Genomic DNA, 16,929 nt, shown 5'->3' with positions numbered 1-16,929 from the left:
ATGACATGTTATTTCCTGATTGGCTAATGTGTTTCTATAAAAACTAAGGTTTGGTTAAAATCTCCTCTTCTTGTCTCTACACATAATATCAGTTTTACCTTCTGGACTGTTCATTACTGAACTGGAGTTATAATTTTGTTTAAATGTGAAAAGATGATAAAAATGTTTCTAATGTGATACAACTTATTTCGGACAATATAACAATTAGACTTTATGAAGCTGGTGTTGATTTAAAGAAACATTATAGAGAAAGCCGGCGCAACGGAGTCAAAGACAATTGTCGGGGAGTTCTAAAAGAAAGGCTAATAGCCTTTGGCTTTAGGCCAACTTTAAAAGCAATCCACATCGTCATTCCCACAGAGAGATGCACATGAGCTTGAATTACTGAATTTTCCTCACGCTTTTCCGACATCCAAGTGATTATGTGTCGCGTACGTGATTAAATGTCGCGTGAATAAGTATCCAAGTCGCGTGATTAAATGTCATAGTGATTATGTGTAGCGTGATTAAATGTCCTAGTGATTATGTGTCGCGTGATTAAATGTCCTAGTGATTATGTGTCGGTGATTAAGTGTCGCGTGATTAACTGTCGGTACACCAACAATATCAGCCGAACAATTTACGATGTTCTTACTATACTGAACTATCAACTGAAGAAAGTGAAGGAACTTCTTGTGATCAGAAAACTACCGTTCATCGCATTATGAAGCAAATACATCCGATTGTCGGTCAGTATGAAAAATTCAAAACTGCACATTTACAAGAAAATATTTTCTTTAGAAACTTTGGCTTAAGCTTGCCACAGGAAGTAACTTTTGCTTATTCAATGAAAGAGATTGGAATGAGTGAAAAGAGGCGAATAATTAACGCTCCACATTTGTATTATTATATTTCTTTAAGGATCACAATCACTTCTTTGGTTGAAATGCAAATCTTTTTTTAACATATAAAAAGTACCACGAAGAAGTTTGTATGAATCGATGCTATAGCAATTTTGAATCTGGCTTAGTATTTCAACAGCAACCTTTAAGTTCAAGTTACCCTGGCACTTTGCAAGTTTTATTGCACTATGACGATGTGCAGCTTTGCAATCCGCTAGAAAGCAAAACTGTTGATCACAGGCATAGCTATTTTACATATCTTTTTGTCATCGATCAAAGTATTTCGGGATTAATCTTCCAGCCATTGCAAACACTTCAGATATTATCAAGTATGGTATAAATGTGGTTTCGCAAAAGTTATACGATGAGATGTGAGATTTCTGCAGCAAAGGTTTTGAGGTCGTTACTCCAAATAACTAATCTATAAATATCAAAGGATCGTTGGCAGCTATTTGAGCTGACACGACGGCAGCCCATCAAGTAATGGGGATGAGACAAGGGGTCGGTTTCGTCATCAGAAAGTGTCGTCATTGCTTGGCAACTGCAGATGTAATAAAAACAAAAACATGGGAAGAAGACTTTATCTTGAGGGATATCGCAACGCAAGATGAGCGCTGCAAGAAGTTGACGGAAAATTCAAGGCAGTGTGAGGTAGATAAACTGGCAGTTTTATTCGGTGTATCGTATTTTAATCCATTTAACAACTGTTCTTTTCAACATGTAACGCACATTGTCCTGGAATGACGTTTGCCGCACACTATTATTCCTATGCTAAACTTATTGTTTTGTAGATATAGTAGTTATATACTACTATATTTACAAAAAACTAATCTAACGCTTTCAATGCTAAACGAAAAGATTTCAAGTTTTTGGAACTGTTATTTTGAGACAGCAAAATGAACTTCTCAGATAATGTCTCAACATACCAAAAAAAAAGAAATTTTGTCAGCACGCATAAAGAACTTCGTCTTCCACTACATTGCCCATAGTTTTACCGTATCGAGTGAAGCGCGTGTTTTTTGCAGAGAAATTACAGTTTTGAGTTTTTAAAGCTTTAATGGTCGTTCGTCTTTCGCGCGCATTTTGCAACCATTTGACATAGAATGAGGCGATGACCAAGTGACAGTAAAGATTTTTTAGTGGTTTTTTAAAAACATTTTTTGCTACTTGTGTGGTTATTTTGTCAGCTTCATAGTCGTGAGTATAGGTGGAGAAACACACAATAGTCATTAACCACCAATAAAAAACTCTAAACCACCGGACAACTACGAACACACGAGACAATCATCGCATATTGGGCCTAAAGCTAAGAACGTCGTTTTGTTGAAGCAAGTTATTCAGCAGAAAGATTTTGTCAAGTGGACAGAACTTAAGAGCGACAAGTAGAATGCGAAGGAATTTTATATTTATTTGCTACATCCAGCAAGTATTGTTGCTGTAAGGTATGTCTCAAGGTGGCGCCCTGTAACTATTAAAGCAGAGAAACGTCATTAAAGCAGAGAAAGCAGAGAAACGTAGAAAGCATTTAAAAACCTTTCCTAGTTTTACGACAATAATAATACTTGCTTCTCTGTGCAGTGTTTCGTGACGTATAAGTTGAATAAATATCTCCTTCGTAATCAGCAGCTTTATACCTGCTGCTCGGTCTCCTCTCACACAGACACAACTTCCGTGTGGCCGTGAACTTGATGCTTCGCTCCTCGATGTTATCTTTAGCAGGATTTGGACCTTGGATTTGGACCCAAGATTTTGCAGGGTATGGACCTTGGAAAATTTCAATTCCATTCCACAGCATGTCTTGGTCTTTGGAATTGTGGGAACGTCGCTCAAGCGTGACCAAGTGTTGAGACTGCGCATGACTCGTGTTTCATTCATTCTATCTGTGCTGTTGTGGGAAGCGGCCACTTCTTTCATCTGGTGCTTTTAACATGTTATTCACTTATTTTATCTGAGTTGTTGATTGTTCGGAAACCTGCAGGTTTTAAAGAGCTTAAGAAAACGCAACACTACAACTGGTGCTTTACCGTCATCACCGGTAACACCAACACGAAACTTAATGCTTATCTGAAACTAACAAACCTAAATCCGTCCGTCGCCTCCTATCAGTGAACAGTAATTTGATTGGTTTAAATATTCCCACAACTTTATCGTAGTAATTAACGAGTTTTTCTCATCATACTTCGTTCACTCTCTTCATCGCCCGCCAGTTTGTTGCATTTGTTTGAAAGCATGTTGTATTGTTATATATTGTTATATCTATGAGGGTCATTATGTCATCTGGAAAGTATCATATTTTCCTTCGAACATTTATACAATATTTATACAAGTGCTTTAAAGTCTGATTTTATGACAACTCTGTTTATCAGTAAATCCATGTAGGCTACGTCACAAGGGTTATTGTTTCATCATTTGACAAATGAAACTTTCTGCGCAAGTGAATACACCAGTATCAAATTTTATGTGAGATCGTATCACATCTTGTAGGAAAGAGTTCTTCATTATAAAACAAATAAGATTTGGTCGCCATTATCTCTGTGTACTAACTGCAGCTTGTGGTAGTTTAAGCCGTCCCTGGAATTGATTTGTTTTATAGGGACTTTATATTTTGATAATATTTTATTCTGCTGCAAATCCAGCATTTATCGTTTTTAAATTTATTTGAAGGTAGTAAAGCTCTCATAGTTTTAAGTACATTTGTGAGTTACAACTTACGCAACCGAGGAAAAACCATGACGTCACAATCGGTGAGTCTATTAATGATCAAACAATGTAGTAATTTGTTGATTGTCTTGCTAGTCGTTGATGTTGTCTCGTACATTGACCGTTCAATTTACTTAATTTGTGTTTAAACATTCCAAACAAATACAATCACATGTTTCCATGCTGGCTTATTCTGTGTATGCAGTGGGATTCATCAATTCACGTGAATGTAACGCGTGGTAATTAGTAGCGGTAAAGTTTCAATTATTTGAAGCTTAATATGTGTTGCACTTATTAGGCTTATTTTCATCTACATATTTTACAAAAGGTCACCGCGAATATGTTGTCAGTTGTGGGGAAGCTGAAGTTACCTTGGGTTGTGTCGCAACTATCAGAAACGAGGCATTCTAATACATTGAGGATCCATTGTAGTGACTTATTCACTTAAACGCCTGGTCAATACAATGGTTTCATTTATTACTTCATGTTTCGATAACTCTCCCAACGCTGTAGCTTTGTTTGAGCTGAGACCTTTTGTCATTGCTTCATTGTGACGTTTGTTCATAACGATCCCAGCGCAAAGTGCGGCATGCGCTTGATTACAAATCATTTAGCCGCTGAATGTTTTCATAACTTGTTTGTTAGACAAGGAAAGTTGCCGGTCCTGTCATGACCACGCACCAAACACATCAATTAACTTTTTAATTACGTCATTTAGCATCGGTTCAATCCCACATCTGACGAGTTTCTTTTATGCCTTGTTCATTGAACCGTAACCGGTTGGTAACTTTCATATCTGGAACAGTTTTAGAAAATACTTTAATAAGTTCGATTAAATTTAGTAAGATTTTAAATTTTAGACATAAAGCTTTGTAGTTATCACAGACTTTTATATGAAGCCTTCCACAATATAGAGCGAAAGAAATGCTTTGTACTTAATGAGTTTGTCGTGAAACCTGGTTCAGCTTAAATTACACCAGTTAAGATTCCAACCATTGTTTGATATTTTCCCGATTCTCCCCGCTCTTTATTCTTTCAATTGAATTTTTATTTCATGCGACCGCTTCATTGTGACCGTTGCTACGTCAAAGAACACGCTTCTTAGAAATTCTACGTCATTAATTTGGGCTTTCATCAAATTTTTAAATTCTAAATTTTTCCCAGAAAAATCTTTAACAGAAACCAGTGATCGGAAAAGAAAACATATGAAAAGGTTTCACAGACGATGTGTTTGTTTTTGGTGTGTCGCGTCCGATGACCATGGTAGGCCTATTTAAGGATAAATGGTACCAAAATATTTAGCCTACACGGGATTTTGTTTCCAACCTTTAAAATAAAACAAAATGCGCGATGACCGCCGTTTTATAAACCACCTGAAGATTGATTGTCCTGCAGTGCGGTGCACGTTTTGGGTTTCATTAGCAGGAGGGCCTATTATATACCGGAACGTATAAAGCAACGACCATTGTATTGAAACAAATGATGTTCTTCTAAACATGTAGTAAAAATTCTTTTTATTAAATAGTTTAGCAACACCAACCAGATAAAACATATTGAAATGTTCCGATTTTCACTGGGGTGAGTGGACTACGCTGTAATTCACTTATTTAAGAATTTGACCTCTAGTGTCGCATTAGGGTAATTACCGTCGAACGCAACGTATTCTTAAACTGTTACGTTGTTAATTAGGACCGGCAACATTGTTAGACGTCATAATATGTTTTGATTGAATGAAATCGTTGGTTTGCGGAATGTCCGATACAACTTTGATGGACGTCTAGACTTTTGTGTCTGTTGATTCATTGAGCGGAGATTGCTATCTTAATTGCGCTTTGTCAACATCAAGTGGCCAACTGTGTATATTGCTCAATGCGGTTCTGAAGCGGTTTTATGGTTGGAGCGGCAGCGCAATGTGCTGTGTTGGTGTAATGTGATTGTTAGCCACCAGCAATAATTCTTCGGGTAAAAATTAGTTGGTTTATTCGCTTTCTTCGCGTCTCTCTCCGGATGTTGCTTAATTTCTATTTTGTTGCACTTAATCGTTGTGTTTCGATCAGTCAAATTTAATTCTGGTTCTGTGTTTGTATTTGCCAGTCTTGTAATTGCCAGTCTGGCCAGCACGGTACACAGCAACGGTATTTTATATTCTTATTTGCCCGATGTGTCGACTTGACAGATTCAAGTCACTTCTTTCAAAAAACTTGACTTGGGACTCGAGTTTAATGACTTAGTTACGACTCGGCAAACGAGTGAGTGTAGCATAAATACGTCACTAAGCTTTATACGTTGGTTAAATTCTGTTGATGATTTTAAATCACTCGATTGTCGGTGAATTGCTTTTCCGTTGGTTTTCTCGTACGTCACGCCACAATTTGGCACGTGATTCCCTATCTAGAAACAATGAACTCTTTTTAGAGAGAAGTTAATAATAAATGATTCTGTTCGACAAAACTCGTCAAACGGAACAAAAGTTAAGGGAACTTCGCGTCTTAGAAGCTCAACGTTTCAATTAAGGCTGCATGGACAAAAGAACAAGCCAGATTTTAAACATCCGAGATGGAAAATTAACTTTGCTTTCTACAACTCCCTTAAATATTTGTGCTTGGACAATTGACGAGTAGCACAGAGAAATTGGTATAGTGATGTTATGGTCATCTTTATCTTCGGACTGACAAAAATTTTACACGACCCGGCGATGATTCTTCATCGCTCGAGTCCCGATCTCCGAGCTAGCTTCTGTGCAAGTTCCGATTGTCACACATTCTTTTCTTTTTTACATAGTATTTCCCGAATTTAGAACTGACTACCTTGTCCACTGAAAAGGAGCAAGTGTGGTTATAACCTTATTATATCATATTAATGGCGTGGCCAAGGACATTGCCAGGATAATGCCACTGGGTGTCGATCACGGAACACGAGTCGCATTTGTTTCGTGGACAGCACCCAAACCACTCGGCTACCAAGAAGACTTAATCAAGAAATTAAGTTACGCAGTCATTTAAATATTGTGCAATTAAGCATCTTTCTGAGAATAAGCGTTTATAGCCTTTAAGTTTATTTGTTACGACATAATCGGCAGCCGATGATGCAAAGCTTCCAAATATTGGGAAATCCATCCATCCGAATATTTGGAAAGCAATTTCTAAATTATTGAGATATCTAAAAATGTTTGAAATTTACCCTTTTGTTCAAATGGCTTGGACCCGGGCAGGATGACGTCAAAGCTACCAGCTCACCGCTGGAAACCTGATACCTGAGCGAACGTTACGAAGCCGCTTTGTGCCGAAATAGCTTAAGAAAGAAGTTTAATGTGCTTTTGTTTTCCATATTATTATCCTGTAACCGCCCTATTAACCGCCCAGTGGTTTGAAAGTCCGCCTTTGGTGAGGAAACTTTTTTTCCAGGGTCGAGCCATGCTGCAAATATTTTACAAGTGAAAGTCTCCATCGACCGGTGTCCGGCATGTAGATGTAGAGTGTAGCGAGATGAGAACAAACAAAGTATGAAAGATGTAGTGTACATTATGTCTATGTTTAGAAGTAGTTCGTATGTAGTGATATATGAGAAAAAGTAGGCCTATATATTTCGCATGGGTCTGTAGGTTGCAGCAACAAAAATACGACTTTCCACGCATTTGTGGTCGATGTCCACCGTCAAGAACTTAACCTGAGGCTTGTGACCCGTATAAACGTAGACGGCCTACATTGACTAGTTGTAGTAACCAAATCACTTCTTCCAGGAGGAAATATTTGTGAAAACACTATTGTCTCAAAATAGCAATAAAGTTCATGTTTTGTAAGCTGTATGGAATCAATATGTGGAAATAGCCAATGGAAATGGCCATCGACAGTCGACCATCATTGAAGGTTTGAAGCATTTGAATGTAATAGATTCTATCGAAAATTATCGCAACTGTATCTACAACATCGTATGTATCAAATGTAAATGTAGTCAATGATATAAGCAGGTTGAGTATTTTAAGGTAGCTCGTTAAAATGGCTGGCGGGACAAGTTTCGTATTTAACCTTAGACAGTTAAAAAAGATCGTTTTATAAAGTCCTTGCCCACCCAAGAACAACTCGAACACGGACAGTGTCAAATTTCCAGCTCAACCTGAGCAAGATTTTTCGTGCCAGGAAAAATTTAAACGGAGACCGCGAACAACCTTCGAGATTTTTCGCTTTTGTTCAAATGACGCATCTGTGATGACGACACAGATACAAAACCTTGTCAATTTCTGAGAAAGACAAACACGTCAATGGAAGGTTATTTTTTGACTTTCTGAAACCTGACACTTGCACCTATGATACGATCGCCTGTTCTGCTTTTCAATAGAATTGATTTACGACTTGCTTTATTCCATAAGCAATCCTCGTTTCCATTTCAATTAAAAATCTTGATGCACCTGTAGTAGGTCTATTGTCTTTCAGTCTTATTTGGGCGGGATAGGCATCCCATCGACATAACATGGTGGAATGCCCTGGGGCCCAGTTTTGGTGGGGGCTCATTCATCAATAAAATTATAATTTAGGCACATATTCTCCAAGTTTAGCTTTATCGACTTGGTCTATCCAGCTGTTGGTACTGTTCGGTAAAGAATTGTAAATTTAACACAACAGCGTCTGTTTGAAAATATTAAAATACAAATAACCACCGTAATATGACGTTTTACGATTGTAAAACACTGTAGTTAGCATGTAATAGCATTTAGGAGGGAAAATGACAAATCCTTCGAACCTGAAAACGTTAAAAGTGTGCGTTGTTGCTCCGTCCCTCCGTCTAGCGGTGGTTGCAGTTCAGAAATGATTCTTAATTCACTTCAAGCAACTGAAACTTAAAACGCAGTGCTTGCTGAGTATAGTCGACTAAAAATTATCCTAACTTAATACAGATGACTTATTTCAAGTAACCAATAGGAGAGCGACGAGTAACGTGTAATCCGGTCAAGAACCCAAAGGCAATGAGACGGTAATCAACAGTATGTTAAGAAATCAAATAAATTGACAGCAACTGCTCATAAAAACAAATCAATACAAAGCACAAATGGCAACACAACAAAACTGATCAATACGGTTAGAGCAAAACACACCAAACCGGTAAAGTAAAGAACAGCAAAATATAGAGTCACCCTTCGAGTAAATATGATATAATAATAAGACATATATTGATCATATAATGTTCCACCAAAGTGAACTATGTTTCTGTAAAAATACTATGTTTGCCACCAGGCATAATTTCAATAACTAAAGGTGCTCAGGTGGTGGATTAATTCGTTTATGAACCAACATTTCACAAACCAATGCGGGTGAGCTTCGTCAGGGAGAATAAGAGAATAAGAAATATGCCAAAGTAAGACAAAATAATCTATTTGAATAAGGCTGATGATGCACTCTTCGGGTGAAATATATTTCTGGTTTTAAAATCTGCAAGCTGGCCCTGGACATAATTTTATATTTTAATCCCCACTTGCCAGCTCAACCCAAATGAACCAGTGATAACTTGGTGTTAAATAACCTACGCTGAGAAGATTTTTAAATCCAGGTTCTAGACAAATTTTATTCTATCAAAATAAGAATTGAAAACTTTTCCAGAATTCAGCCAAGTCAGCACCCAAATTAAATCGGAGAGTAGCAAATATCAAGTTGAACACCATCCTGTGTCAGCGGGTGTAGAACAATGTGGTCTGGTTACCTACAGCAACAGTTAATAAGTAGATTTCAAGAAATTTCCTTTCTTAAAAGTTAGAGTCTGCTTAAAAGTTGGTAGACTAGCAAGGGGCAGAGATCATGTTATTATAAAAATACTTCGTATGTTGTTAATTTCGTTAAAATTTAAAGCTCAGTTACTGCATTTTTGGAAAACTTTTACGTCGTCAAATTAATTTTTACTAGGTGTATATAACATAAGCTAAGATAATTATTTCACGTCATCAACAATTTTGACCAGGTATAAAACATAAGCTAAGATAATTACTGCAACGTTGAAGTATGTCGAAGCCAGAAGAGCAAAGATTGACCGAAGATAAACCTCAACTTGTACAACCTGATAACAATGAAGGGAGCTCATCAGGTGAAAGTGATGAACAACCTGGAACATCACGTGCTGTTGCAATGCTAGCGGGGATGCCTCATGGTGAGTAATTTGAGATTAGAAAGATTAAGTCTTTGTACTTGGCTTTAATCATAAAAACCTTTTAATATATTACTTGGTATAAAAGTTTTGTTTTTCCTTTGCTTTAAATCCAGAGTTTGCAGATGCAGAAAATCAAGTCTTGCAAACAATGGAAAATGCTGAAGCTTCTCAGAGTGCTTCAAGTAGAATCGATGCAGGGTTTATTGGGCTTGCAAGCAGAGTGGCTGAAAGAAGAGTTGGTAAGTTTTATGAAATATTTTGCTGAATACGTGGGCACACAATTGATTTCAAATACTTAAGATAAAGCCTATTAGTTGCATTTATCAAATTATGTTTCCATATTATTGTGATACCTTATTAATTTATTATAGATGAAAATCTTTACTTTTGCCGTTACACAGGGCCAGTCACGATTAAATATGCTCCTAAAATTTATCACCACGACGAAAGACAATACCAAGACAACAAAAAATATAAGCAAAAAGACATCCGGGACTTAAAAAATATAAAACCAACAACACAAGTTAAAGAGAGACATAAGCATTATTATAAGACCATGCAACTTTTTCTTGTAAAATGCTTATTGTCTTTCTTTATGGTATAACATTGTTTTTATTTCTTTTTGAGCTTACCATATATTTTAAAGATTCTGCAAAACGATTTAAACCAAGCATTGAGCAGCAGGAGTCGGCAAATTATCCCTTGTACCTTCCCCAATTAAACACCCAAACACAAGGTGCATATTCGATGCTTTAACGTTTGTTTAAAATCTTATCGAAATATGCCGCTTTTGTATTATCTGCAAACCTGCGGACTGTTTGCTTAGATTATTATTTGTCTTTCTATTTCATACGTTAGTTATTTCATTTGTACGGTTGGTAGTGTTTGTTGACATTTTCATTTCTAGATCCACCTGATGTGACCCATCCAAAGCAACCGATCGAAGCAAATCCACATGTTGAGCCCCACACAGACATCTCAGAAGTGACCAATCAATCCAATGCTTTGAACACTGAGATAGCTTCTACAAGTAATGATTAGACTATAGACAAAAAAGCAGTGAATACTGTTTGTGTTAATCATGTTTTGTTCAAATAAGTTACAACAGTTGTTTAAAACAGTTAATTAAAATTCGAAACACAAGGTGTATATTCGATAGGTCCATTTTTTGTTTGAATTTGTTTAAAATGTATCACTTATGTTTATAGTAAATCCAATAATCTACAATTAAATATTATCTTTAAAATAAAGTTAAATGTTTTTGAATTTGTTTTACTTTTTCAAACATTCAACGTGCTTATTTCTATTTTCTGTAAACTGGTTTCAGTAAATTGAATTTAGACACCTTTAATCTTTATTTTATTGCAGCTTCTGAATATCATTATTATATATTTCCAAGCTATAATTTGTTGCCTACATCTAATGCATCTAAATGCTAAATTATCTGAGACGCTTAAACCATTGTTACAGTCATCATTATTGTGTGCTGAGTTTGTTTTGGCTTGTAATTGGCCATCTTGACAACATCTGGTATATTTGCAAATTTTCATGAAGATGCTAAAATCAACGGTTTAAAATTGTATGAACTTTTATTTGCAAGTTATTATTTGTTGCTTGAAACTAAACCTTCATGCTTTATATAATGTGTTCATATCTTAGAGCAAACCGGTTTTATGCGAACTAAACAACCAATTTCAGCATCAACTTCACAAACTGAAGTACCAAGTACCAGCCCCTCAGTTGCCAGTCTACCAACGACCTCATCTGCAGGTATGTTTTGGAAGTGTTCAACATTGCACCTTTTTAAAGTTTTATTTATACATCGGTTTAAAAATGTTACTCGAGTTAAACCTATAAGTAGACTTCATAATCTCATTCAGGTCAAAGTCTGCTAAAGTCTTGTGTGAATCTGCTTTTTTTAAATACTGTAAACAGGAAAAAAAGTTTTACATGAAATTAAAAAAAAGTTAAGAATAACCTAGAAAAAAGATTAGTTTACGTTAGAAAAATCTAAAGAAATTTTATCTTCACCTGGTGACTAAAGCACACTTTCAAACGTTAAATTTGGTTCAAAATTATTTATTTCTGCTACAAAACATTGTATTCAACATAATTCATAGGTATAATTATATCTCAATAATGTTTGATTATCAGATATCGTGCAAAATCAAGCCATGTCGGTGGAAATGTGTGTGATATTATACAATTTGGCTGGAGTTAGTTTTCAGTGATTGCAAAGTTCTTTGTTGTGATTATTGAGAGATGCTTCAACTCATATATTGCGTGCGAGTTAAAAGCTAATCAATTCCTGAACTATTTTACATGTGTCACCCTCTAACTAAGTGCTTCGTGCTTCTCTTCTCCAACAGCGGCGCAAGAGCATTGCATCTTTGCTTAAATGTTACATCTTATTTCAGAAACTAATAATCCGCAAGCAACAAATTCACCTTGTGGACTTGGAGCCAATCAACACCAGGATAACAACAAAGGCAACCAGCATATAATGATCAGCTATAACTGGAATGATTCAAAGGATCTCGCTCATAAGGTTTGTAAATATATTTTATGATCTCAGTGTACATGTTTTAACGAAATACACGAAATATTAATAGAATCAATTATCAAAAAATCACTCTCAACTTAAATATTTGTGCTAGGGTCAAGAAGAAAGTTTTATTTCATAAACATATCCTAAATATCAGCAAAAATATTACTTAAATGACGTGGATGTTATAAAGTGCGCTGTTCCGTTTTCGCCTTAGAGTTATTTTGCAAATTGCTAATAACCGAAACCGTTTGTTGGTTTTATAAAGATTACGAAAGCAGAAGAGTTGCAAATTAGCAACTCACAAACTTAACTTAACAATCTAGTTTAAATTTTTCGCACTTTTGCAGATATCCGATGAACTCTCTGCCGCTGGTTACAAAGTGTGGATTGATAAAAACGAGATGAGAGGAGACATTTATGACAAAATGTATGAAGCTGTTGACAACGCTTACTTGGTCCTCATGTTTCTGTCCGAAAATTATAAACTCAGTGAAAACTGCAAAAGGGAAGGCAAACTTGCTGCTGACAAGAGAAAACGTATAATACCCATTATCACCCAAGACAATTATAAAATGGAAGGCTGGACAGGTATGCATTTTTATTATACTTTTAATTTGTGCTTGGTTGTTTTCAACGCATTTTAATGCCTATAACTCGTTGATTTTTAAAACTGATTACTACGTCACAAAATGGGATGTTGCTTAACGTTTGAATGGTAACATCAAATTTAGTATTGTTATTTTCATTATTCATCATAATTGTTACACCAGAAGACGCAAACTCAAGTATACGAAATCTTGTGGCGATAAATCAATGTTAACTTTAAGAGTGCTATATATTCTGCCCTTGCCTTAACTAATCATTTATATAAGGTTATGTTAATGTTTGTTTCTATTTTTACTTTTCGATATTCTTTACTGAATTGATTTTTATCGCCAGCTTTCACCACAGATAACATTTTTATTTTTACAAATTTTATCAAAAGCTCTTTTGGTGTCGGGAAAACTCTACTACGATTTTAGCAAAGAATCATTTGAGGGTAACTTTGACAAACTTATCCAAGAAATAGGTAATTAAACTCAAAATTTAAAGTAGGAATTTTCACAACATTTTATTATTAAAAAATTAACTGAAGTTATTATTTGTTATTAATTCATTTTATTTCATTTGTTGTTAGTTTTTATGCTTTTATCTACTGTTACTTCCAGGAATATTAATAATTTGAATTTTACAAAACTGCTGGCACGTTTTGTAATTATTGCGTGTTCGATTTCTCATTACGCCTTTTTTTGCTAAACTAAATTTTAGTTAAATGCAATTAAACCAAATTAAATTAAATTAAATTAAACCAATTAAACCAATTAAACCAATTAAACCGTCTAAACCAATTATTTTTTACAACCAAACTGCTTTTATTATTATCATACTACCGTTTTTTAACAGATTGCAGCTGTACATAGCAACGATTAAGAAACAATTTAAACTTTTAGTCAAGTTTTTGCATTTTTGCACTGTCATGGCTTGTATTTATTTGGGTTTGGAACCAAAACCAAAATGATTCCTAAGAACCTTTTTCCTTTCAACGATGCATAACTCTTTTTTACCTGTTCCATAGATCATCCCAGTGAACAACAGCAATTCACAAAAGGTTTGGAGACAAATAAAGCAGGTTAGTATATACAATGATGTATTTAATGGACCATTAATGTTTATTTTATATGCCGTAGTTGCTGAGGAAAATAACATGTGCATTCTGCATCTGTTCCGATTTATAAATATATATATAACCTTATGCAGTTCCCTTTTTAAATATTCATGCTTTAAAGCTAATGCATCTAAATGCTAAATGATCTGATACGCCTATACCATTGTTACAGTCATCATTATTGTGTGCTGAGTTTATTTAGGCTTTTAATTGTCCATCTTTACAACATCTGGTATATTTGCAAATTTCCTTGAAGTTGCTAAAATCAACGGTTTAAAATTATATGATTTTTAATTTGCAAGTTATTATTTGTTGCTTGCAACTAAACCTTCATGCTTTATATAATGTGTTCATATTTTAGAGCAAACCGGTCTTACGCAACCTAAACAACCAATTTCAGCATCAACTTCACAAACTGCAACACCAAGTACCATCCCCTCAGTTGCCAATCTACCAACGACTTCATCTGCAGGTATGTTTTGGAAGTGTGCAACATTGCACCTTTTTAAAGTATTATTTATACATCGGTTTAAAAATTTTACTCGAGTTAAGCCTATAAGTAGACTTCATAATATCACTCAGGTCAAACTCTGCCAAAGTTCTGTGTGAATATGCTTTTTTCAATGACTGTAGACAGAAAACAAATGCAATGGCATTACAACGAAAGTGCAATGGGTATCGAACACTGGTTAAAGTACAACGAGTCAAGCGCTCTAGCCGCACCGTCACCATCTAACCATGCAACCATGTCTAGTGAAGCTAGTGATTTAATGATTTAGTGATCTAGTGAAGCGATGTGATTTCCCTATTTATGCTGACTGCATGGCCAGCACACAAGTATGCATCCAAAGTTTGCTTCCAGAAAGCTTCATTTTAGTGCCATTTCTGTTGAAATATGTTTTATTAGGTCTCGGCCGAAAAGTAATCGTTAATTGCACAGAAAAATTTATTGGTACTTCTTTTGAAACATAACGCTACTTTACTTAGTATTTAAATCGCTATACCTTATGATTTGCCTATTTGCACAATATTAAATCAAAGTTTGGTTTTAGGAAACAATGCTTGGAACTTAGTAAGTTATTTCAGCTTTATCGAAGCAGCTGATGATTGTAAATTAAAACTTCTTCTATTGTGTTATATATTAGAACAAAGAAAGGACACAGAAAGAAGGATTAAAGAACAAGAAGCCATTGAAATAGTCAGGCAGGAGCAAAAGAAACATCGAGAAGCTGATCTTCGGCCCCAAGCTGGCATCAACGTACCACTACAAAACATTCCTGTGGTGTATCCCAACCTTGCCGAAGTGAGGTTTTATCAAGGAGGAGCAGTTCCTAAGCAAGAAACATATGTCCCATCCACTGATGACTTAAAGGGTATATCACATGAAAGAAGTATTGACTTCGATAACCTGGTGAGGTCAGACAAACGCTACACCGGTGTGATCGGGAACCCCGGTGCAGGGAAATCGACCCTGTCCAAGCGTCTTGCCAAAACTGAGGAGTACACTACCTTTCACATCAACTTTATGGATTTACCCGATGATGACAAGCTCACTTTACCTGAGATGCTAATTAACATTAATTATCCTAATTTAGATGAGGAAACCTGGAAAAACGCATTTGAGTGGGTTAAAAATAATCAAAGCCAGTGTCTACTGGTATTTGACGGGCTGGACCAGGCCGATTTCACATTTAAGAAGAAGTTTGCTAAACACACTTATGACACTAAACAATTTGTGCAAAATATCATTGCTGGCCTTTTTAATAAAAAATACCTTCCTGGTGTTAAAATCATAATTACTTCACGACCTCATAGCATGCTTAATCTTCCCCACTCCCTACAACCAAACCGTACCATTTTTATTCGTGATTTGTCTTATGATAACATGAAATCACTATTTTACGCTTACACTGGTACACGTGCTAAAAGTTTGTGGTTTCAACTTTCTCAAAACGCTCCTGTTGTGTTTTCATTGTGTTACAATCCGTTGTTGCTTCAGTTAGTAATCGCAGCTTCTCTAAATCCTTCAAAAGATGTTGGAGAAATCACCACAACAACTCGTGTCTTTGCTACCGTTTTGGAGGGTCTGAGACGTAGTGATAACACAAAGCCTCGTGATATTGCTGGTCTCATACTGCAGGTTTTCAAATTAAAACTGGTCATTCAAAACTTGTTTAAGATTTTCATGATAACATATTTTTACTGTGCTGCAGATTAGCAAGTTGGCTTACAATGCCACTAAAAAGTCAACGGTTGTCATTACGCCAATCGAAATGGAACAAGAAGGTCTTTCATCCGATGATGTCCAGGATATCATAGTGGCACTTCATGCTTATGTTGGATTGTCACAACGCTTGTTTGATGGCGACGAGAAGTACTTCTTCTCACATCAAATGTTTCAAGAGTGTTTCACGGCTAGATACATCATTAGTCAAATGTCCCTGGATGAATTTCTGAGCTTTGTTGCAAACGAGGCTTTTGCTGATGAGAAGTGGTCAGTCATTCGACGATTCATTTGTGGCTTGTTGGTAGATATGCTCCGAGGTATGTCTACTTTACTAAACTGGTCATCTTAAATATTCGATGATAATGCCTTGTTGCTCAGCAATAACACATCTGCTTTAAAAGTAGATAAAGCGTAGGCTACATTTTAAATCAATGAATGTCCTGAACACATTGGTTGATCCTTGATGTTTTGTCCAACTCTACAACAACAAAACATTGTTTTGATGTTGTAATTCTTTTCTGTTTGCTGTAATTCATTATTTGTTACTTGTTCTGCTATTATATTACCATAACATATTTTAGCTGATCTGTCTTTTAGACTGCCATGTCGGAGATCAGGTGTCAACAACAGACATGCAGACAAGAAGAACATTTCTTATGGAAAGTCAATTGCCTTTAGGTTTGTTGATGTTCATTGCATATAGGTATACACAGGAACGAAGCTAGAATTTCGGATA

The 16,929-nt window shown here is 35.8% G+C and overlaps 1 protein-coding gene across 1 annotated transcript; it reads left to right on the top strand.

Moving 5' to 3' along the window:
• Positions 1–9,536: 9,536 nt before the first annotated feature.
• Positions 9,537–16,929, top strand: LOC143452332 (uncharacterized). The gene is made up of 13 exons (XM_076953261.1): positions 9,537–9,713; positions 9,827–9,952; positions 10,360–10,449; positions 10,621–10,743; positions 11,373–11,483; positions 12,131–12,261; positions 12,609–12,849; positions 13,247–13,330; positions 13,877–13,930; positions 14,328–14,438; positions 15,112–16,106; positions 16,180–16,510; positions 16,791–16,929. The coding sequence occupies exons 1-13, from the start codon at positions 9,569–9,571 to the stop codon at positions 16,916–16,918; spliced, it is 2,670 nt and encodes an 889-aa protein (XP_076809376.1). The 5' UTR covers positions 9,537–9,568; the 3' UTR covers positions 16,919–16,929.

This window comes from Clavelina lepadiformis, chromosome 4 (genome assembly GCF_947623445.1).
Source record: "Clavelina lepadiformis chromosome 4, kaClaLepa1.1, whole genome shotgun sequence".
NCBI lineage: Eukaryota > Metazoa > Chordata > Ascidiacea > Aplousobranchia > Clavelinidae > Clavelina > Clavelina lepadiformis.
The sequence above is the reverse complement of the archived record's forward strand: the minus strand, read 5'-3'. Positions and strand labels throughout refer to the sequence as shown.

Excerpts from the sequence above, each read along its gene's own strand:
- LOC143452332 (XM_076953261.1), top strand. The coding sequence starts at position 9,569 with ATGTCGAAGCCAGAAGAGCAAAGATTGACCGAAGATAAACCTCAACTT. Across the intron at positions 9,714-9,826 it reads GCTAGCGGGGATGCCTCATG|AGTTTGCAGATGCAGAAAAT; the intron begins GTGAGTAATTTG and ends CTTTAAATCCAG. Across the intron at positions 16,511-16,790 it reads GTTGGTAGATATGCTCCGAG|ACTGCCATGTCGGAGATCAG; the intron begins GTATGTCTACTT and ends TCTGTCTTTTAG.